General features: G+C 46.1%; 1 protein-coding gene across 6 annotated transcripts in view; it reads right to left on the bottom strand.

Annotated features, from left to right (window-relative positions):
- Positions 1–24,851, bottom strand: part of LOC126531823 (dipeptidyl peptidase 9-like) — a 156,604-nt gene that overhangs the window by 10,198 nt on the left and 121,555 nt on the right. For all 6 annotated transcript variants that reach the window (XM_050179557.3, XM_050179559.3, XM_055071505.2 and 3 more), the window contains 2 exons: positions 17,744–17,954; positions 5,605–5,716 (listed from right to left, as the gene is read on the bottom strand). In XM_050179557.3, coding sequence (XP_050035514.1) covers positions 5,605–5,716; positions 17,744–17,954 — 323 coding nt within the window. The remainder of the gene's footprint in view (positions 1–5,604; positions 5,717–17,743; positions 17,955–24,851) is intronic.

Raw genomic sequence — 24,851 nt, forward strand, 5'->3', positions numbered from 1 at the left:
CTTTGTCCAGCGCTAATGTTCTTCATCTTATTCTAACAACAGCTCCTGATCTCGTGCATTCACTTGTTTTTTTACCAGGACTGAGTGACCACTGAGTTATTACCTTTTCAATTAAAGCAGCTGTTAAACGACCGACCAGTGAGCCAACAAAATAAATCAGAGATTATAAGAAGGCTGATTTTTCAGTTATCAATATTGAACAAGCAGCCTTCTTGGAAGGCTGCATGCCCAGCTTTTATGAGCGCACTGTCGAGGAAAACTGGTCAATCTTTAAAAAGAAAGTTAACTGTCTAACAAGCAAATCTGTAGCGCTGCGGGTCATCCGTTACAAGCGAAGGTCACCTTGGTTTAATGCGTCCTTAAGGCGCCTTCAGAATCAGAAAAAACGCTTTTTCCGAAAAATAAGGTTCAGGAATGGTCACAGTGACTGGACCGCATATCAACAGACCCCCTACAAATACAAAAATGCAATTAAGGACGCTAAGCACACTTTCTTTGGCACTACTTTGCCTGCTTTGTTAAAAGACGACCCCCCAAAAATTCTGGAGTGTTGCTAAGGGTACACGCAAAAAACGTATTGACAATAACTGACGACAGTGGCGTTACCATTTCTCATTCGCAATGTAGTTACATATTCAATGAAGTATCATATTTACTCGCATAATGATCGCACTTTTTTATCAAAAATTGATGCAAATTCAGGGATGCGATCATTACACGGGTTAAATTTTCCGCGAAAAGAAAAAAAGCTTTTTGTTTCATCCCACATTTGCTACGGGATGACAACAGGTCAACGAACAGGCAGCTGCCACTGTAACAGTGCGGGACACCAAAACAAAAATGACGGCCATCGGGACAAGCCGAACGCGCCGAACGCGATTTTTTTTCTTCCCATGAGTACATAACGTGCATTGAAAGTTTTTTCCGTATCAGTAATGAATACTATCGTTAATATCGGCAAGTTTGTGGCAATAACTTAGCCGTGTCCACATTGAGGGGACAGAAACAGAGATGGGTGCGCTTAGTTGCCAGTGACATAGAAACACATGGCGGGCATGCTGCGAAAATGCGGCATTTGTCTTCACGATTATCCTAATATGGCATGTTTCCACTAAGGGTGGGCGGATATGTTAGCTGTGCTATAAGTGTCGGCGCATGAATAGTGTAAACATATCAGTGTAAACGTGGCTACTATCGTTGCCGCTCGCGATTTGTTGCGTGCCCACGAGTGCTGACGAGAGGAATCAAAAGGCGCCTTTTTGTTGTTGTTGACCACAACCATTGTAAAGCCTACAAATAATAAAGCCAAGGCAAGTTTGGTTGTAGCTTCTTTTTTTTTTTTGTCATGGAGGTGCAGAAAGTGATGAAAGGAATGAAGTGAGGCATCTGCTTAAGAATGTTTGGTGCGTGCAGACCGCTTGGTATGTCTTGAACAGTCGTTCACATAGCATTCGACAGATGGTAAGCGCGATTAGCATTAGCTAGACTTGGCACACAACATATCGCTGGGGCAAGTTCGGAGTCCGATCATTACACGGGAAAGAAAAAAAAATCGAAATTTGACGACAACATTCAGGGGTGCGATCATTACGCGAGTGCAATCATTATGCAAGTAAATAGAGTATTTTCAAAAACATTTTTAGTTGAGCATGCGTAGCGCCTGCCAGAATTTTGTGACGTGAACTTTCCTACAATGTATCCTGTAGTAATTGATTATGATGGTATCGTTAGCCTTATTAACAATTTAAAGGTTTCGTCATCATGTGACGTCGATGGTGTAAACAAAAAGTTTTTGAAAAGTATGGTTGCTAACTCGTCAATTTTTTGTATGAACTTTTCGCTCAGACTTTAAATTCTCGTGTGTTGCCTTGTGATTGGAAGGTGGGCAAAGTGGTGCCGTTGTTTAAATCTGGTGACACTCATTCTGTGCTAAATTACAGGCCAACATCATTGACCAGTGTCCCTTGTAAGATTTTCGAACGTGTCATTTATTCTTACCTGGTTAACTTTCACGAAGCTAATTCTTTTATCACATCTCATCAGCATGGTTCCACGAATACATTCTCCTGTGAAACGCAATTAATTTCATTTACTAATGACCTATTAGTAGCTCTAGATTTGGGATGTTATACTGATCGTTTATTTTTAGATTTCTCTAAAGCTTGTGACCTTGTCTGCCATGAACTACTTTATCTTAGGCTCAGTAAACTAAATCTTGACTCTAACGTTCTTGATTGGATAAAAAACTTCTTGTTAAGCCGACAGCAGTTTGTAACTGCTAATAGATTCTTCTCCCTGTCCTGTCCTTTCAGCGGTGCCCCAGGGTTCTGTCCTTGGGCCCCTTCTTTTTTTATTTACGTAGCAGAGGTAATTGCAGAGTAATTGCAGAGGTAACTCCTTGAATGCTTTCTTCACAGCTAAAACTCACAAACCTGGCATCCCTTTTAGGACCATTATTAGTCAGAACGGAACCTAGCAGCAATGTGTCAGTTGCTTTCTACTATGTAAGCTTAAGTCGATAAAAGTGAACAATCCCTTCCTGACAAAACAATCCCAAGAAGTTACAAACTTTCTCCAGAATAACCGCCATGTCGGTTATGCTTTCTCTGTGGACGTTGAGGATTTATTTGATTCCGTCCCTCAACCTGAACATTTAGTTGCTGTGAAGGAGACTGTCGAAAATTCAGGCGAACTCCCTTTTCAGTCCACAACAGGAGTGTCTCTTGATGATTTTTTAAAGCTTTTAGAATTTTATCTGAGTGTCACTTTTATCCTTTTTGACAGACAGCCTTTTCTGCAGCGCAATGGCATTTGTATAGGATCCTGTGTCGCATCTATCTTGTGCGACATCTCTTTAGCTCATGTTGATTGCCTTTTGGATAGAGATTTTATTGGAGGCCCGGTTTTAAAGGTTTTTAGATATGTTGGTTTTATCTCTTTAAAAGCTCGTAATGACACTTCTTTTGAATATTCTGTATGACAGGTCTTAAGTACTTTAACGACCATGGTAAAGGCCTGGCTTTTACCCATGAACTTCCGCAATATGGCGAGATACGTCTTTTAGACCTCAGGCGGAGGATAACTAAGGGACACACCTGTTGGGCGTATTTCCTACGTGCAAAGAAAGAGCCTTTGCCCTATAAATCGTCTCATTCAAAGACCGTGAAAAGAGCAATTGGATCGCTCTGCATGGAATCGGCGCTTGAAAAGTCGTGCCCGTACGAAATGCTTTTTAGCTTTGACAATCAGGTTCGCAGGCCTTTGGCCACAGGCTTCCCTTGCTCAGTCCTTGTAGCAGTCGCTGAAACCCTCCTTAAGAAATTTGGTCCCCGAAGAATGAAAGCTGCACCTGAACGCGTGAAGACCAAACCTGAGGTGATGCCTTACATTCATAAGGTTTCACAAAACCTCAAAAAAGTGGCCAGCAGGCACAACGTGCTGCTTGTTTTTTCTGCACCAAACAAGTTGATGAAGCTGTGCCCCCGCATCTGCGGTGAAGGTCAGCACGGTTGCAAAAAGCAGCATGAAAATGTCTTTATCAGGTGTGCTCTAGGAGTGGTATACTTTATTCCCCTGTCCTGCGGCAAGTGCTATATCGGGAAGACGGGATGTTGCCTCAATGACCGCTTAAGGGAACACTTTCAAAACTTAACAAAACAAGACAAATTTGCGAATTTAGTTTCGCATGTGATGGTTTGCGAGTGTGTGCCACGGTTCAAAGAAGCAAAGGTTCTGGGCAGAAGTGCAAGCACTAAAGCTAGAGTTTTGCTGGAAGCTTTCCACATACAAAAAAAGGCAGGTCTGTGCATCAGCGATGTTTTAATAAATTTGTACTCGGCTAAGCGCACACTTATGGAGAGATTTGAAAAACCATAACATAAGGCTTTTCATCAATTGGTCATGTGTTCACTTCTTGCTGCTTGGGTGTTTTATCATTTCACTTCCCGTGACTTTGCGATATTGTGATAAAGAAGGCTGGCGCAGTTTGGCTGTGCGCATGTGTCGTGAATCTCTTTAATATTGAACCCTTTTCAAAAAACAAACCAGTTGTCATTAGCGTTTCCTCATTGTCGTGTCATCTTTTCACCATGTGTGCGTCCTTTTTAGCGCTACCATCAGTTTTAAAGAATTAACAATATTTCTGATTGGTATAACACATGAAAATGAAACTCAACGCGACGAAATGCAAACGAATGAAAATTTGTCATAAACTTTCCACTAACGCTTGTAAGTAAAGCATAAATGGTTCCCCTCTCAAATAAGTGACTACTTGCATATACTGACGGGTCCACATTAATTCTAACCTGCCTTGGCAACCACACATTAATTACATTGTCAGTAGTGCTAACCGTATGCTTGGGTACCTACGCTGTAATTTTTTAATGGCCCCTTCTTCTCTTAAACTCCTTCTTTATAAAACTTTTGTTCGTTCCAAACTTGAATATGCATCAGTTGTGTGGGATCCATTTACTCAAAGTCATATTAGTCCCCTTGAAGCTGTGCAGAATCGTAGCGCACGCTTCATTTTTTCCAATTACTCCCATCTTTCCAGTGTTTCATCTATGAAAACAGCGTTACAGCTTCCATCCCTTTCCTTACACAGGAAAATAGCACGTCTCTCCTTATTTCATACGATTTACTACCATAACCCTTGTCTTAAGCAAAGATTACTTTCCCACCCTTCATTCATATCACCTCGTATTAACCATCGTTATAGAGAGTTTGTTCCTCATTGCCACACTAACCAACACTTTCATTCTTTCATTCCTCAAACTTGTAATGATTGGAACCCCTTGCCCACCTCCACTGTCTATTACGCACCCCAGTGATTTTAAAAATGCACTTGAATAGGTGACCTGATATTTGCTTTGTGTTTTTTTATTTACCATATATTGTTCCCACTCCCTTCTGTAATGCACCTATGGGTCCTGAAGGTATTCAAATAAATAAATAAATAAACACAGGCACGTGGGTAAATATGCTTTGCATTAATGAAACCTGGTACAATGTTCAGTATTTCATGGTAATTTAAACTGTTCTGTCATGCACCATTTTACCTGCACTCATTCAAAGGCTACTCATCATGCTGATGCCATTTTCGATAACACTCATTCAAAAAATAATTTTTATGCATCAAGAAGGTCCACGTTTGATCTGATAATATTAGCACTGCAGGGTGCCCAACTGCTTTCACATTACAGCGATCCTCAGTATTTTGTCGGTCCACATGTGCCAAGACACACAACCATCACTAATGATGCAAGCCACCGCAGGCAAGTTTTCCACATGGATGAAAAAAGATATCAAGGGTGCAACACAACTGCACCCAGCGAGCTCAGTAACATAGGTGTTGCACTTGCTGTGCTGAGTCCAACCCAATGTGCTTATGATGACCAGAGAAAAATAGAAGAGCACGTGCAAGAGATATTGCATGGTTCCTCTTAAATAACAGGTTACCAAAGGCCCAGACTTTGCATTCCACTCCTAGTCGGCCTCATGCTCAGCAGCAGGATGCCGCCACGGAGTCAGCTGTTTCATAGTTCCTCTAAATGCCAAACGCTGCCCACTTATCTAAATGGCAAAATCTCCACCAAATCAACTAACCATGCGGCCTTTGATATGCGACTCAAACTCAATGCCCCGGTGCCGTGATCCTCGGCAATCCACCACCACAACTGCATAGTTCTCGGAGGCCAGAAGATGCTGCCGCAGATGCCTGTAACACAAGAAAAGAATTCTAACATGCTTTGCAAGTTGGCACAGAACGAAATCAGCTGGAGTGCTTGCAAAAATGATTCCACTCAAGAAATCCAGCACCACTCTTATTTTGAAACAAGAAGCTTTAACATGCGATGAGAGGGTTGGGAGTTCATAAATCACAGAACCCCAGGTTCAGTTACTTGTTCAGTTTTTATGTCAGGATAGCCAATGCTGATGCCACTATCATCATCGCCACAGTACAAGTCTAAATAAAAAATTGTGGGGTATTACGTGCCAAAACCACTTTCTGATTATAAGGCGCGTGCCTTATAATCCGTAGTGGAGGGCTCCGGAATATTGTCTATACCCGTTTCCTCTCTGATCCAAACCGCTCTCTTTCTGTCTCTTAACATTACGCCTAGCGTTCTTCGTTCCATCGCTCTTTGCGCGGTCCTTAACTTGTTCTCACGCTTCTTTGTCAGTCTCCAAGTCTCGGCCCCATATAGCACAGGTAAAATGCACTGATTGTATACAGTCGCTGACTGATTTTTCGGACTTCAGAAATTCGGACATGCTCGATTATTCAGTCTGCTTCGCTGCACCGCCATTCTCCCCATAGACCATAATGTATAACATCTGCCGAAAGTTCGGACACCTTGCAACCTCTCGTCTGATTTTTCGGACACTCCTTGAGCCAACTCGATCGAAAGCACCATGCACCGACTCTGACCGGTGCATGGTTCGACTTGCTGAACGCCATTTTTGTTTTGAACGAAGCCTCCTTTCTGCCCCACGAAGTGGCGCTACTGCAAATCCCCGCTTATCATAATCGTTTCTGCCTGGTTCGTGGCTACAGCAGTTCCGGTCTCAGCTTAGTAAGCCATGTCAAGACAATCCAGCAGCTGATTTGTTTGTTTCTTCGTGCACAACACTGCGAGTAGGCCACGTTTTTCATTTGTGCGACTAGTATCAGTGTGACAGCGTGGTGATGTTTGCTTTGTGTGCTGTGTCAAGGTTGCAGTGATGCAACGTGGCACACGGAAACATAGCGTCAAGTGTCTAATGGCACCGACAGTGCCCGCGCACACTGCGCTGGGGAATGCCGGCAAGCGGGTGCCAGGAGCCTAGGATATGTCACCTTCCGGTGTGCACCCTACTGACGCCGAAAGTGTTTTGCCAAGACCTGTGCAGTGGTTCTGCACACCGTCTCATTTGACAGTTTCACGGGTGCTCATGCTGCTGTACTGACATGCGCAGAACTCGATGACGGCGAGATCATTCGTCAAGTTTCTGCTGCACCGCCGGACGATGACTCCGGGTCGGAAAATGACGCACCGTATGCTACACTGCCGTCGCACGCGGAGCGTGCATAAGCAGTGACCGTCCTTTCAGCCGCCTATAGCGACCGTACGACCCTCTCAGAGATTCAGGCTTATCTGATTGCGCGTAAGCGGAACAGCGTGCAATGGCGCACTCACAATTTCTTCAAGCCTACTGCCGAGCCCGAATAAGTGCGTGGAAATAAAGGATTTTTTTCTTTTTTTTCTTTTTCTTAATCTGCTTTTTCAGACACCTGTTTATTCGGACATTTCCGCAGTCCCCGTGAGGTCTGAATAAACGGTCGGCGACTGTACCCTCCTTTTCAACGATAACAGTAAGCTTCCAGTCAGGAGCTCACGATGGCTGCTGTATGCGATCCAACCCACTTTTATTCATCTACGAATTTCCTTCTCATGGTCAAGGTTCCCTGTGATTAGCTGACCTAGGTAAACATACTCCGTCACAGACTCTAGAGGCTGACTTGCCATCCTGAACTCTTGTTCCCTTGCCCGGTTGCTCATCATTATCTTCTGCATATTAATCTTCAACCCCACTCTTACCCTCTCCCTGTTAAGGTTCTCAATCATTTGTTGTAACTCGTCTGCAGTGTTGCTGAATTGAACAATGTCATCGAGAAACCGAAGGTTGCTGAGGTATTCGCTGTCGATCCTTACTCCTAAACCTTCCCAGTTTAATAGGTTGAATACTTTTTCCAAGCACGCAGTGAATAGCATTGAGAGATTGTGTCTCCTTGTCTGACCCCTTTCTTTATAGGTATCTTCCTGCTTTTCTTGTGTAGAATTAAGGTGGCTGTGGAATCTATGTAGATATTTTACAGGGTATGTATGTAAACGGTCTGCACTCCTTGATTACGCAATGCCTCTACGACTGCTGGTATCTCTACTGAATCAAATACTCTTTCACAATCTGTGAAAGCTAGAGAGAGGCTTATTGTACTCTGTGGATTTCTCGATAACCTGATTAATGACATGGATGTGATCCGTTCTAGAGTATCCCTTCCTGAAGCCAGCCTGTTCCCTTGGTTGACTAAATTCCAGTGTTGACCTTATTCAATTGGAGATTATGTTGGTAAATATTTTATATAATACTGGGAGTAAGCTTAATGGGCCTATAATTTTTCAGTTCTTTAATGTCTCCCTTTTTGTGGATTAGTATATTTGCATTCTTCCAGTTTTCTGGGATCCTTGCAGTCGATAGACACTTTGTATAGAGAGCCGCCAGTTTTTCTAGCATTATGTCTCCTCCATCTTTAATTACATCGACTGTTATTCCATCTTCTCCTGCCACTTTTCCCGGTTCCATGTCTTGCAAGGCCCTTCTGACATCATCTCTAGATATAGGAGGAGTTCCTGTATCCTGTTCATTATTGTTTCGAATAGAGTACTCCTGAGTCTTAATGTATCCAAAAAAAGATTACTTTATTTGCGTCTTAAGGCCCCTGTGCATGGAACAAGTGGTCAAAGCATTGCTGTGCGCACTTCCGCTTACGTGCAACCAAGTCTGCCTGTGCTTCTGCCAGTTTTGAGTTTCGCTGTACACCGATGCAAGGACTGCAAAGGCCCGAGCCAGATCCGCATGTGGAAGGCTCCGGAGCACATAGCACCTCATCATTCGAGTCGCTGTTTGATGGTGGGAGAACTAGCTCAATTATTTCGTCACTGTTCAGTTTGGCACACGTCGAAACCGCGCTGCCGGCATCAGCAAAGTCTTCAAATCTAATGGCGGCAGGAATCGGCACACCGCAGCCTAGCAGGTCATCAATGATGTCCGCATTTGAACTCATTGTGGTAGGCGGCAGTGCAGCCTCTTCAGTTGCGGAGTCGGGCTCATTCGGACTGCGACTCAAGACTCATTTGATGCGGCCTATCTATAACTTCACGAGAAAAACCTGCTTCACATGCAAGCGAATTTGGGCCAGAAACGGTGCGGCACCTGTCTCGTGAGCAAGCCTCCTTTCCCAAAACAAGTTTTCCGAGCAGCATGCGCCGCTGCAATCACGATCGAAACATTCGGAAAAATTCACGAGCGGCGAGAGCGGCACCCAATGGCGAGGCACCATGAGAAGTGACATTAATATCACGTGGCAGGGTCGCGGCCGAAGTGTGGGTGCCGTCGAGAACCAAGAAACTCGCCCGCTCAAGCAGACTGTTCTAGCAGATGGCATTTGCAAGAGATGACATTTGTAGCAGGCGACGTCCACTACCAGTTTGCAATGTCTCGGGCAGTCTTCAATGAGCTGTTCATCACTCAAGTTGTGCAGTGTCCACTGTTTGGGATGCTAAAATGAAGGATTTTTGCAACAAAGATAAGAGGAGAGTTCTTCGGGAAGAAATTACGGACTGCAACTGAAGATACTCGTTGTCGCAAGTGACACATACTTCCATAATGTAAACGTCGGCGTTGCTCGAATCGGCCATGTTCGTTGGTGCCTCAAAATTGCTGCTAGTTTCAACATGTAGTTTTTGAGTTCCATTCTTTGGAGACAAATTGTCTGCACGTGCTGTTTTCTTCTTTTGCCTTTTTCCCCTCAATGATGACCCCACATGGCTCCGGACGGACGGGACGAAACGGCAGTCCATACATTTTGTCCACAGCGCATGTGTAGGTGTTTTTTCTTCTTCTTCGTTACAACTCCGAGCCAGCGTGTTCGTAGCTTTGTTTGGTCTTGTTTCTTCAGTTAAAAGGTCACGTACCCCAAGCTCTATAAGTGCGGTCACCTTTCTACTTAAATGCCTAGAGGTGACAAGGGATGTGAGCTTCTTTGAAAGCTGTCCATAGGCCTACTGCATCCGGGTGGCCAAGATGGCGCCCGAACGCCTTACGGCATTCGAAAACAATAGCCATTGGCAGATGTGCATATGCTTCAAGCCCAGATCAAGAAAATACGAAACAACCCATTTATTTTCTTCCATGAGGCTAATTCAGGGTGCATGTACTTAGCAAGACTTTTAAGCTGTCGGCTACAGAGAGCAGAAACAGACATAAATGTGAATAAAAAAGTCGTATTAACCCTTCTATACACAGTGTTTTTATTTTTTGCAAGGTTTAGAAGCATGAAAGTGGAGCGCCAGCTTAGTACACCGATCAAACCGCGCAGCTCAAGTGCGCCAAAGCATGGAAATGTGGAGCAAGGAGCAGCTCTCGACGACTGCTGAAACCCGCGGCTCACAGGCGCTTTCTGCAAGCAACACTGCATCACAGCGGCATGCGTCGCGCCAAACTGAAGCATATGAAATGAAACTGCGTCTGTGCGCCGCGGTGCCGCTCAGCTGCCGCGACCACCGCCAAGCCATCACTTGCATGTGAAACGGGCTTAAGACTTCCTGGGGCCAGCAGAGCGCTGTCTGGAACGCAAACTAAACAAACAAGCACAGCACGGCAGAACGCTGTCCACAAGGCAAACTGAACAAACAGAAGGTCTGCTCGATTTGGCTGCACCTTTTGCACTAGTTCAGAAAAGTGACGTGCCAGTGCAGCGCCAGTTCTTGAAGTGTGAGTGTAGCGCGACACTAGCGCTTTCGGTGCAGCGGTCAAATCGAGGACAAAAGTGCAGAAACATACAGGCCTTCGTCTGCTGCGACTGGGTGGCTGTGGCTTTTCTTTCGTTGGTGTGTCATTATTCAGAAAGCATGACCAAGCGTGGTTTTCACACCTTTCTGAATAATATATGGCACAATGTTTCAAACGACTGACCAATGTGGTTTCGCACAAACTTAACGTCGAGGTAGCAGTAAGCTCGTGAAAATTAGTACAAACCACTGTGACCTGAGGGAAAATCCCGGCTTTCAGTGCACTCAGCAGCAGTTGAACCTGGAAAGCGCCCTTAACAAGATGCTGCGTACACATCCTGAAGAAAACTGGCGTCCGTGCTGCGTTACTAATAGCAGGCGCCGTCGATGCCGTCTACCAACACCCGCATGGCCACGGAGCCGCATGTGTCGTCTGCTATCAAAAGCCTTGCACTACGTGCACGAGAAAAGAACTTGCGGAGAGTCTATTGCCGAAGTGTACATGAACTCATGCAGCACGACGTCAAATTGAGTGCCGAAGTGCAGGTGGCGCTAGCTGCACTGGCAAATCGAGTGCTAGAGTGCTGCACCCCCTGAACTAGTGCAGAAAGTGCAGCCAAATCGAGGAGACCTAGAATGGCGATAGCGGACCATGCGTGGGGGTGCCGAAAAAGGACATGATAATCGCGATGTTGATCTGACCTCACAATTCAGGCAAAGCCCCTGAGATTGGCAGTTGCAGTTAAATCTCAGAGGCGTAAAGTGGCGACCAAGGCAAGGCCTCAGAGATTACCGTCTAGTGTGTAATCTCTGAGGCCATGCTTAATGTATCGTCAAGGTTGCCAGAGGAGATAACGGTGGCAGAGTTGGCATACACTACAGCCACGGACGGAGTCCGGATAATCGAATTTAGAGCTGGCAGCTGCCCGAAATATTGGTCATCTTTACACATGAAGTCTATGGTGCCATTGGCAGTGCCGCGAAGCTGTCCAAATTACCAAGCATGTTCGGATAATCAGTATCCAATTTATCGGTCGGCAACTGTACTTTGGTTTCTGGCAGACATGCTGCTGCAAATACTACACAGTAGTCTCTGCCTATGTTTCTCCACATGTAACAAAAAGTACTTACACTATGCTGCAAGCAAAGAAAAAGCGTCAGATGGTATAGTTCGAGCCTGCGAAGAACATTGAATGATAATCTTCTCTGAGGGAACTGGTATTCTTTATTGGTCAAGGCAATGGATGGTAAGCTGATGGACCTGCCTCCCAAACACAGAATTTACCTGGCTTTAACAATTAGCCAGCAATCACTTCGTGCTCATACCTTTCTGCCTATGCTTTTTTAAGTTGCCAGTGGTGGAACAGCAATTTGACCATACGGCACAGGCAGAAATCTGATATGGCACAGCGCCAAGCACTTTGGCGCAGTGTATCTATGTACCAGATATGAACTCAATTTGGAATGAAACATTCAATATGGCTGAGACGGCTTTATGCGCATCAAGAAGGCATTCTGTCTACAATTACCAAACTAGTTTTTTTGATTTTTAATAAAATGGCTTCTACGACTTAACTTGTGACAGGCACTGCGCATTGTGCAAGCTTCAAGAGAGCAAGAAAAGTTTGCGAAACGAGGTCATGTCAACAAGGCCACACCCTAAGACATGTGAATAAACCGAAGTTACAGTGAAGACATCCTTAGGTTACTTCTAATGTTCACAATCTGTCCTGCATAACTGTGCCGTGGAACATGTGAAAGCTGATTAAATTACAACCTCAGAAGATGCTCATGCGATCATGTAAAGTTTGAAGGTCCCCACTCATAAGCAAATTATATGCCAGCAGTTCAGTACTTGTATTGCGGCACCACGACCCAATACAGTAAAATCTCGTTACTACGAACCTCACATTAACAAATTTCTCAAATTTACGAATATTTTGAAAATCCCCGCCAGATTGCCTATATTTTCAATGTAAAAATATTTTAGAACTATGAATTTCAATAGTACAGCGCATATTTCACAATAACGCACATAGTTTATTTTCCCCTTTATAACTGAGGGACACCAGTATTACGAATTCAGCTAAAAGTAACAGTGCCGCAACTCTCGCATGAAACGGAAACCGAGAGTGCAGTAGCTATTATCATCACTATGTCAAGTGCCAACTGCTTCACCACAAACTTCACCAAGAACTTCCCAACAAAGGTCTGTTCATGTGAGATCCAACAATGAATGCAGCTAGGGACGGTGCCAAGAAGTAGCAAAAGCAGTTTTCGCTGCAGGAGAAATTGGACGTATTGCTGGAAATCGAAGCAGTGAGAAAGCAAATCGATGTGCGCAGACAGCAGGGCGTTGCCCCATCGACCGCTGTGACCCTTTTGAAAGACCGAGACAAGATTGTCAAACTTCACTGGGAATCGCAACTCGCTCCTACGAGGAAATGGCTGCAACTGGGAAACTTTCAAAATGTGGACCAAGCTGTTCTCACGTGGTTCAAAGATGCTAGACTGCAAAATGGTCTCGTGTCTGGCCCAATGCTCCAAGAGAAAGCCTGCGAATTTGCCGATGCACTTGAAATAACTGGGTTCGACGCCAGTGCAGCTTGGCTTTTTGGTTTCCGCCAAAGGAATGAAGTAACTTGGCAGGTAGTCTCGGGCGAGGAAAAGGCTGCTGACAGAGAAGGTGTGGATTCCTGGCACAATGATAGTTTTCTAGAGGTGGCTGAATCGTACTCTGAAGACAATATTTTGAACATGGATGAGACCACATGTCTTTATCAGCTCCTGCCAGACCGGACGATGCACTTCAAAGGGCAGCAGTGCAAAGGAGGGAAGAAGTCGCATCTGCGCGCGACAGTCCTGCTCTGCTGCAATGCAATAGGCACGAAGAAAATTAAACTGCTCGTTATCGGCAAGTACGCGAAGCCTCGCTGCATGAAAAACGTCATGTCGTTACCGTACGACTACGGCGCCAACAAACGAACTTGGATGACCAGAGAACTCTTTTCCGAGTGGCTCATAAAACTCAACGACCAAATGAGGAGGGACGACTGAAGAATTCTACTGGTTGTCGACAACTGCTCTGCTCACATTGTGAATATATGCTTGACACACGTTCACTTGGAATTTCTGCCGCCAAACAACACGTCCTTGCCGCAACTCCTAGACCAGGCCATTATAAAAAGTGTGAAAGCAGAATTTAGTAAGCACCTTGTGCAGTGGTTAATTATCAGCCTCCACCTAAAGCAGCCGACTGCAATCAGTATTCATCAGGCAGTAGAAATGCTCACAGGAGCTTGGTGGAACTTGAAGTCGTCCATCATTAGCAACTGCTGGCGAAAAGCAGGGTTTGTCAAAGTGCCTGTGCAGCTTGAAGATGACCTGGAGTTGGTGAGCATGAGACGCTGACGTGCATTGAGCTGGTTGTGCTCTGGCGGCCCAAGGTGCGTTTTGTTGTTTTCCTATTGCGTGGTGTTTTAAGAGGGCGACAGAAAATCAAAGTGAGACATGATGCCCACGTTGCGCTGCCTACAGCAGGGAACGGTGGCACGTTTGGATTATCACTACCAATGGCACTACGCACCACACATTGTAAAACAGATAGGTGAAGATCTCAATAGGTTTGGCGGCGATAGCTGTGAATGTGGCGGGTGACAAACCGTGCAGAGATTTGCTGGTACCGGAATAAGAAACTGTGTGCACCGTCGTTCTCACGTGCGATGGGCGGCTAGATACTATTTTCGATCATGCGCGCCTCGTGCATTTTCTTGCGTACATGGGATCTAGCAGCCGCAAACTGTATGCCATCGCAGTTTGCAGCAGGGAACGGCAGTGCGTTTCATTTATTACCTATTAAAAGAATGCGCCGCACTTCCTAGGGCGGCACACACTATGAAACAGATAGGCAAAGTTGCTTATCACACTAGGATTGGCGGTGACAGCTGTAAATGCCATGTGCAATGGCCCTGGGGAAGATTTGCTTGTACCGAAATGAAAAACTGAGCATGTGCCGGCATTTTCATGTGAAATGGGCAGGCAAGTATTGCAGTGAAGCTGCCACGATGGGCAGCTATAGACTGTTCTTGATTACACACGCCTCATGCTTTTTCTTGTTTACATGGGATCTAGCGGCCGGAAAACGAATCATAGGATCGCAGTTTGGCGACGTACTGAACATTGGTGCCGAAAAATCGTGTTTTCTGGCAACATATGAACCGGAAAAATATGAGCGCAACTCTATTGGGCCATTTTTTGTGTTCTCAATTGTGAACGCTGGTGCCGAGAAAATGTACGTAACAGGAATGTATCAATGAGGTTCTACTGTATGTTCATGTGCAAGTGTCCATGCCTGTACATGTGCGTGTACATGCGTTTCAGAGCATGTGCAAGTGTATGTGCGCACACAAGCAGGTGTGCATGATGTACATGCATTTGCGGATGTGTGTGCACGCACGCATGCATCCACGTGCACCTGTGCACACCCTTTCGTGTGTGTGCATGTGTGTTTGCACGCAGATGCATCATGCATACAAATTCACATGCACAAGCATGCATTCATGTACGTGGACACACCCACACGCATGTGTATGTAGTATACGTGTGCGTGTACATGTATGGTTGTTTATGTATGTGTGCATGCATGCAATGAGTCCATCCACATGTGTCCCTTCCTGTGGATAAACGAGAAGGGAAACACAGGGACTCTATTTTTGTTAATCCCAACCATATAAAGCCAAGAGGCAATGAAGCCAAGGAGAGCTTAGCAGTAATCGTGTGGTTCAAATTGAAATGTACAAAATAATGAGGAAACGGAAAAATGAAAGTGGAAAAAAAATAACTTGTCGCTGATGGGAGTGGAACCCACAACATCCGTAATATGCTCGTGCATGCGTAACACAGAGGTCATGAAGTCCTCGCCACTGCAAGTGCTGATCAGTCATGAGGTGGCAAGAATTGCCGCTTCTGCACTGATGCTGAGCTAAATAGAAACAACGGTTGCAGATTTATTTAGTAAATAACGGTGCATTGGCATAGCGAGCATTTATTTATTATTTTCGTGATACCCTCAATAATTCTACATTCAATTAGTTGGCCGTCTTTTTCAGTCCCATGAAAACTGAATTAACTAAGTTTTATTGTACTGGTATCGCAAAAATGCATTTTTTCTTTTCACCTACCAGAGGTGCGAAAAAAAAAAACTGTATTGTACTACAGGAAAACTACACTTTGTGGTCGACAAAATTCTCTAGCACAACACTTTTGCTTGACAGTATCACAAATGCAGTTATTTAAGCGAGATAAATTTTGATTTTGACATGGTGGTGGTGGTGAGTTCTAGCAATAGGCAGGTTTAGCCTGGCAATCAAGGCCAGCAATTGCTGCAACCGGATTTTGATGTCATATGTGGTCATGCAGCAAAATCGCATCAGCGTGCCGCCAACACTGACTCAAGAAAGAACGCTGTGCGTGTGGTGCTTCCAGTGAGGGCTGTGGTATCCTGTGTTGGCTTCTGGTTTCGGTTTTGGGTCGTTTACGTCAGGGCGCCACTCAGCGCCAAATGCTGTAAGTTGCCTCCTGTTTCCTTTCCCAGAAATAAAAATTCATTCTTTGTCTGGTCCCCGATTGAAGCAGTCCGGCTCTTCCTTGCGGCGCTGCGCACCCCGGCCGTTTAGGCCTCATGCCGTAAACCCTTCGTCCGGCCGCCCCATCGGAGCTACAACAAGGGCGAACACTCCAAGAAACTCAGGTGGATGAATCCATTCAGGTGCATAAATTGAAACCGCCAGCTCTGCAATACCAACTGTTTTACAGAGTGGCTTATGATGTTATTCGGCTCAAATGCTAAGTCCGAGTTTATTCCGTGCAAAAATATGCATACATAAAGGCACTGCTTTGTGCTACAGTCGACAACCAGTAATTCGGACTCCACGGGGAACATAAATAAGTCCAAACTATCGAATGACTGAAAAAACTAATGTATCCACGAAAAGATAATTTTATTTATGTTTTAAGATCCCTGTGCAAGGAATAAGTGGTCGATTCATTGCTGCACGCACTTCCGCTTATGTGCAACCAAGTAAGCCAGTATTTCTGCCAATTTCGTGCTCTTGCTGTATGCCCATGCAAGGACTTCAAAGGTTCGAGTCAGGTCCGTATGTGAAGGCTCCAAAGCACACTGCACTTCATCATCATCCGAGTTAAGGGTGCTGTTTGGTGGTGGGAGAACTTGCTCAATTATTTCGTCATCATTCAGTTCAGCACATAACAACACCATGCTGTCACCGTCTGCAAAGTCTTCAACTGTAGTGGCGGCAAAAATTGGCACACCGCAGCCTAGCAGGTCATCAGTGACGTCCGCATTTGAGCTTGTTAGGGTAGGCGGCAGTTGAGGCTCTTCATTTGCAAGCCGGGCTTAATCGGACTGCGAAGTCACCTGCGTTCATGCCATTTGACGCAGCTTGTCTATGATTTCACGAGAAGGACTTCTGGGAGCCAGCAGAGTGCTGTCTGGAACGCAAACTAATCAAACAAGCACAGAATGACGAGAGCAGGCCATGTGCGGGGTTGCCGGAATAGCCGGAAGAGAATGTGATGATCGCGATGTTGATGCAACCTATAATGCTGGCAAAGCTTCCAAGATAGGCATTTGCTGTTAAATATCCAAAGCATAGGGCTCCGACCAAGGCACGGCCTCAGAGATTACCATCTAGCATGTAATCTCTGAGGCCACACTTGATGCCTCGCCTCTCTGAGGCTATACTTGATGACTCGTCGAGGTTGCCAGAGGGGGTAATGGCGGCAGAGTCAGCGTATGCTACAGCCACGGACGGAGTCCGGATAATCGAATGCAGAGTTGGCGGCCGCTCGAAATATCAGTCGTCGTTACAGATTAAGTCTATGGAGCCATTGGCTGTGCCGTAAAGCTGTCTGAATTACCAAGCATGTCTGGATTATTGGTGTCCAATTTATTGGTCGGTGACTGTATACGGCTGTTTAAGTGTTCTTTAAACGAATGTACAAAACTCACCCAAGGCAGCAAATGCTAGTCTAAGAGTAAGTTTGGATGTTCTTCTCTTGCGTATACGTATTTCTAACCACGATCCAAATCATTTTTCTCCAGGCAAAGAATTCTGGCTATAAGAGATTAAGAAATGGAGACAAAATTTGATGTGTTTTGTAACCCATCTTACCGCATGCCCTTGAAGGAGTTTGTAACCAGCTGGACCTCTGGGCCCCCGTAGATGGTGAGCACTGTGGGATAACGACGCTGTGGCTCCAAGTGTGCCGGCTTGAAGACCAGGCCAAACACCACATGGCCCGATGAGATTGTATGGCTGAAGAGCTCTGGCTCCTGGTAGCCCCCAACACTGGCACCATCCAGCAGAGGCATCACAACAGGTCCTGTCATATTGAAAGGCATGTACAGTAGAACTTCGTTTATACATTGCGGAAAAAAACTCGAGAAATAACCCACTAACCAAGAAAACGTACGATCCGAAGTCACTAAAAAATTCAAGGAAGTTAACTGTAGTCGACATTTATGCAATGCGAAGCGTTGCACAAATTGTTGCAGCATGAGATGTCAAGGGATGTCGGGATGGTGGGGCTGGATCCACCCGAGAGGCATGTCATCATTATTGCAGCTTCTGCAACGTTACATTGCGCTTCTCAAGTTCAGCCTGAACCAGCAGCTTCTTCAAGCAGTAGGCATTTTTCCAGGAAGTTTGTGAGATGGTGGGACTCGAGCAGCTTGAGACGTGCTTTGTCGTTTTCTTTTTGGGTAGTGTTTTAAAACAGCGACAGGAAATCTAAACGAAATGAAGCTGGTAAGCAATGTCAGAATATGATGCCGCCAGAGCAAAACATGAAGCTCACTTTGTGTCACCTGCAACAGGGAACAGCGACGGATTTGGGCTATCATTTATTAAAAGCACACAGTACGGTTAATACAGTAAAAGTATTGCAATGCACAGTAAAGGTGTTGCAGCATGCTTTCAATGACACTATGCCAAATGGACTGTGAAACAGAAAGGTGAGCATGCTTATCTAATACTGTTGGTGGCGACAGCTATGAATTAGACCTGCAACGACCCAACAGGGGATTTGCTGGTACTGGAAGAGGAAACTGAGTGCGTGCTGGCCTTTTCATATGACACGGGCAAGCGAGTACTGCAGAGAAGAAGCTGTGGCAGGCGCCTACTGTTGTGGTCCAGTTCTGGGGTTCATGAATTGAATGTTTGATGTTTAATGGCACAAGGGCCAGGTATGGCCAAAGAGCGCCATGCTAGTATTAATGAGTTCGCAGTGGACTGATGGGTTTTGTGAAGTTAATGTGATGCGGCTGTAAAGGGACCTAAAAGAGTTGATGTAAATTGCGTAAAATCTAAGTATAATAAAGTTATGTCAATGACTAATGACGTGTACTATGAACATTAAAATGCACTGCGAAAGAACGATGCAATATACAAAATATGTGACATGCTAAAATTGACTAGAGCACTACTGCCTCTCCAGAGCCCTTGAAACACAAGGGCATAGAGGCATGCGCTATACAAAGAGAACTATCATAGCGGCATCCCCTGGAAAGACGATACGCTACGAATTTAATGGTCTTGTAACATGTAGCACAACATCATTCAAGAAAGGGAGGACTGCTTTGGTCTTAAAAAGCGGTTCTTCAAGAAACATAGCCGGATGGAGAGGGACGCAATGGCGGTATGCAAAAGGAAAATGTTTCCTCCTGTCTCTTTTGGCTTTCCGGCACTCCAGGAAGACTTACAGGACGGTCAGTTTGTCACCACAGGTTGGGGGCTCGTTACCGGTCAAGAGAAAGTTATGAGTGCCAAATGTGGGTCCTATTCTTAGTCTAGTGAATAGGACATCTGTTCTTCGTGTTTTTATAGTTGGGTGCCAGAAACCTAACTTCGACCTAATTACGTGAAGCTTATTTCTCGTTTCAGCGTCCCACAAGCATTGCCAGTGGCTTCGCAGTTTCTTAGGAAAAGCTTCATGTCTGTGGCAGGGATAGCAGCAGAACAATTACCCTGCGATGCTATCGATTCGGCGATCTTGTCGGCAAGCACATTACCCTCGATTCCTCTATGGCCAGGAAGCCAGCGTATTACTATGTCTATGTGATAAATTGATGTTGCATAAGAGTAAGTAAAGTTCATTGAAGACAGGACTTGTATGCTTTTGAAAAAAAGGAGTGCTTTTACAAGACTTAAGGAGTCTGTAAACATGATTTCTCTGTCAAGTTTTAGTTTCTTTATATGTTTTACCGCAGACAGTACTGCATAGGCTCCTGCAGTGAAGATACTTGTTAGGAGGTTCAACATGTCAGATTCAGAAAAATAGTGACCAACAGCAGTGTACGATATGCCAGCATGTGATTTGACGCGTCTGTGTAGAATTCGGAGCAGGAGTACTTCGATTGAAGCTCATGTAAATGCATAGCAATTTCAAGCTCAGGAGCGTGCATTGTGACCTCCCAGGGCGGAAATAGCTTCCGAACTTAAACTTACAGTGCAAACACCTAAGACGGACCACAAAAGGAAGATTCGACACACAGTGGCACTGACTAACAACTTATTTATTTCTTCATCGTCGATGCATATTGTTACGGAAGGATGAATGAAGAGAGGAAGAAGAAGATCGCGAGACGCTGGCTGCTGCGGGTTGTTGGTGGTCAGCCATCTTAACTACTCAGACTCATTTTGTATATATATTGTAAACATAATCTTCTATACTCCCAACATCCCCATAACATATTGGTGGAGGTGCGGGGTACCACGGCTGGAAACTGAACTCCGCAGTGGACATCGCATCACCGTCCGCACCATGAATGACGGTGAGCATTCGGGATCAACATCATTGCCGCCTCCTACCTCACCATCGCATGCTACGTTGCCGTCACCTTCGGTTGTCGTTGTGCAACCCAAGGATCCTGGAACCTTCTGCGGGACCGATGGCGCCGACGTTGAAGAGTGGGTGGCCATGTACGAACGCGTGAGTGACATCAACAGATGGGACCCTACGCTTATGCTAGCTAACCTGTTGTTCTACTTAAGCGGCATGGCAAAGGTGTGGTATAAAAACAATGAAGAGGAGCTAACCAGCTGGGTTCAATGCAAAGAGAAATTGACAGAGTTGTTTGGCAAACCAGCCGGCTGTAAAATTGCCGCAAAGCAGGAACTGGCCTCCTGTGCCCAATCCCCCACAGAGTCCTATGTCTCGTACATCCAGGACGTGCTGGCACTTTGTCGTAAGGCCGATCATGACATGACAGAAGCTGAGAAGGTCGGGCACGTGCTTAAGGGCATTGCTGACAACGCATTTAATCTGATCATGTACAAAAGCTGCTCTACAGTTGATGCAATCATTAAAGTGTGCCGACAATTCGAGCAAGCCAAAAGCCGACGTGTCTCGCAACAATTCGCCAGACTTCCCAATACTGCCGCAACGTTGATGTGTTAACATCAACCCGCACAGCAGCATGCATCGCCATCAGAGGACGTGGTGCGAATCGTTAGATGTGAACTGGATGTGATGGCGCCCGCAGCTTTCTGTTCACGTAGCCCTGATGCTACCACATTTTCAGTTCCTCTCGTACAAGCCATCGTTCACCAGGAACTTGAAAACATTGGATTACATTCTGTCTATGCTGTCGCCAATCCCAGAGCTAACGAACACCTTTCTGCTATTTGCGCTCCACCCCGACACTTCTCTCCGCGTTATCACAACCCAACTGTTGTTATGATTGGGGGTTCAATCCCATCGCTCGTGATCCGTTGTCAAGATTGGAGTCGGGCATGAATTAGAAGGTAGCTGGCCCATGCCGTCGTCCAACTTATTCACACTGAGGACGTTGATGAAGGGAAGGACTGCTTCTCATCGAGAACGAGGAAATGGGATTTACAGTATTTATATCAGTCTAACATGACCGCTTCAGAGAGAGTGTCCTGAGCAGCTGCACAACAGCGGTTTTTAAACACTCGGTCCTCTCCCAATACCCAGGTGACGGAAATGGCCGTCCAAGCACTGTAGGCGAGTTGACCAGGCACCGTAGGGGAGACGAAGCACCGTAGGGGAGACGACCCAGCACTGTAGGGGCATTTATTCCCTGAACTGCAGCGCGCCCGCCGACCGCCCATTGTCTGGCGTCTTGGTCGGCGCGTGGGAAGAGGTGTCAGTAGACGTTCCCGCAGCTCAGTAACAATAGTTGGTCCACCGAGCCCGTTTAGTTACAATGGCGACTTCGTCAAACTCGGCTCCAGCGATGGAGAGTCGAGGACGCACGTATTGTTGTTCACACACAGTCGACTTAGTCATGCCGTGGCTAGAGGTGTGCAGCGACGCTCCCGGAATGTTGCCTCCACAGTCGCAACTGGTTGGCAAAACTTGCACTGCAGCTGGCCGTTCTTAACACTGTGTGGAGAACTGCGGACAACCAGCCGATAGGTTTCACCTGTTGCCGCATTGGTCATGTCGCCCGATACTGTCGCAACTCGTGGCCCTCAACAACTCGCACGCCGACCAACCTGACCCGTTTTGATGGAAATGCCTGCAGTGTTTTGCCCACCGCCGAGTCTAACAGTGCCGACAACTCTACTAGGAACACGTGGTACAGTCACTCGCCATCAGCACATGGACACCAATCTCGTTCACCGCAAACACGCCGCCCATCTTCCCGTTCACTGCAGCCATGTCGCCTTTCATCCCCTGTGGCGTTTGGCCGCACCCTTTCAGAAAACTAAGAAATGCAGCCCTCGGAGGCGGTGCTGCATTGCCTACTACCGCAGCAAATCCTCTGTCTGTGCCCACAAGAAGAAGTGTAATAGACGTCAAAATAGACGGCGTACCTGTCTAAGCACTCGCCGACACTGGAGCCCACGTATCTGTGATGAGTGCTAGCCTACGTAGACGCTTAAAGGGACACGAAAGGTTAACGTGGACTGTTGAAATACCATCCCAGAAATCTCGAAATGCTTGTTTCGTGCCAAGGAGAAACATATTTTAGGAGAAAATGCGCTCTGAAGCGTCCGCGTACCTCCAGCGCAGTTCAAATCGCCCGCCCTCCGATCGAGGAGTGGTGACGTCATGGTCTCACAGTGACGTTGCGCCATCGGTGAGTAAAACGGCGCCCACAAACGGTGCTATATGGCTTTTCTGCGCAAAATGCAAACGCGCGGCCAGAAACAGAGCCAAGACAGAGCTGACAGCAGTGCGAAAGCGGAACTATGGTGGCTAGCGGAAGGGAAAGCGCGCGACGATAAGCGGTTTTTTTATTTTAGGACGCCAACTTTGACGCTCGTTGCAATGGACAACCCTGACGACACATTGGCTTGCTATGCTGGGCTTGACTTCAGCGATTTAAGCAATGATGAACGTGACCTGCTGCTGAGGGCTCGCGCTGCCGGCATCATTATGTGCTACTACGACGGCAACTGTATGTCATGGCTGCACATATTCGCACATTTGTAGCTTTTCCTTCGTGAAAACCAAATGCCGCACTCACTGCCCCGTCTTCGACCTGCAGTTGTTCTTGTGCTTCGAAAAATGCAGGCAAGACCGATGGAACAGCGCTACGGGAAAGCATTGCTTTGAAAAGCACTCCACATGACTTCAGTAAGTCGGCGTTGAATGTGTAATCCTCTGGACGAAAGTGCAGCGAGCACACTATGCGATTTTTTGGCTCTTTGCCAACGCGCTGTGGCAGAGGTACGGCACTTGACCACTTCGAACGGAGAGGTTCACTTGTTGGCACACAGTGGTAAGTAACGTTGGATTCGCCACTGCAACTGCCCTTGGCCAAGTTCTGCGGACCGTTCGCGCATCTCATGACATCACATGGACGTGGCATTCTCGCTGCTTGTTCCAAATGCAAGTTTCGCGAGCCAGCAGAAGCAGCGCAGCACGACGTGATAACGAAACTGAAACTTCAAAGTGGGCGCGGCGCACAGTCGAGCGAAAACGAAACCTTTCAACCACCCATACTACTGAAGGGTAACGTCAAAATGTTATTTTTTCTTAGAATCGAACGGAAGTTGACAAGTAGCATTTTCTTCGGTCTTATAACCTAATTAAATTATCTTTTTAATATGAGTAGTTGAGTACTACCGACATAAATTATGATGAGTGCCTTCGTCATGGAGCTAGTACCGAAATGTCGCTGGCGGGTCTCAAATCATGTCATGCATTTACCTCAATTTCTCGGTTACTAAAGCTCTGTTCACGATTACATTGACGCCTTAAACGTTCTAAAGCATTGCTTTATCACTTTAACTTGACTTTATAGTAACCTTTAGTGTCCTTTTAAAGAAGGTCCTCACCCCAGTAGCTGCCCGAGTGCTCCGTGTGGCCGACAGCGGCGTGCTGGTTGTTCTGCGAATGTGTACTGCGCATTTAATTATAGCCGGCCGCCCTACTTCTGTTCTCGTTGCTTGTGATCAACAACTGCCCTCACGACATTATCTTTGGATTGGACTTTTTATCTACTCATTCTGCTCTCAACGACTGCGCGACCGGCGTTCTTCAGTTGGAACTGCATCAACTCACCGATGCTCCGAGCACCGCCCCACCGCACTTGTGCTCGCTTCACGAAGTGCATCTGTCACCCAAGGCAATTACTTACGTCACTTTGACCTCCTGATGGTGAATATGTGCTTCACCCCACCATCGACGTGCATTTAAATTGGAACGTTGCTGTTCCGCATACATTGGTCACGGTTACTAACAACGTCGTCGTTCTACCGCTTCTGAATTTCAGCCTGTGCCCTCAAGTAATTCCAGCCGGCATGTTCTTGGTCAGCGTTTCTAGTGGTTCCGAATTTGACAATGAGATTCTGAATGTCGAGAGTGGCTTATTAGCGCCAATTGCAGCTCACAGCTCTGGTTCCTTAACAGATGACTGCACCTGACCTCACCTCTGCACAGGCCATGGACATAAGTCACCTGCTTGAATTGTACAGTGACATCTTTGATTTCGGGGACAGGCCTTTAGGCCAAACATCTGTCGTTCACCACCGGATAAACACTGGAGACACAAATCCTATTCGTCGGTGTCCCTATCGTGTATCACATGCTGAACGTCGAGTCATCCGATCAGAAGTGGACAAAACGCTCCGCAAAGGGGTCATCGAGCCATCAGCCAGCCCTTGGGCTTCGTCTGTCGTCCTTGTGAAAAAGAAAGATGGTACCTGGCGTTCTTGCGTCGATAATTGCCACTGAAACAAGGTCAGGCGAAAAGATATCTATCCACTACCACGCATCGATGATGCCTTGGACTGCTTGCACAGA

The sequence above is a fragment of the Dermacentor andersoni genome, chromosome 5, assembly GCF_023375885.2.
Source record: "Dermacentor andersoni chromosome 5, qqDerAnde1_hic_scaffold, whole genome shotgun sequence".
In the NCBI taxonomy this organism is placed as follows: domain Eukaryota; kingdom Metazoa; phylum Arthropoda; class Arachnida; order Ixodida; family Ixodidae; genus Dermacentor; species Dermacentor andersoni.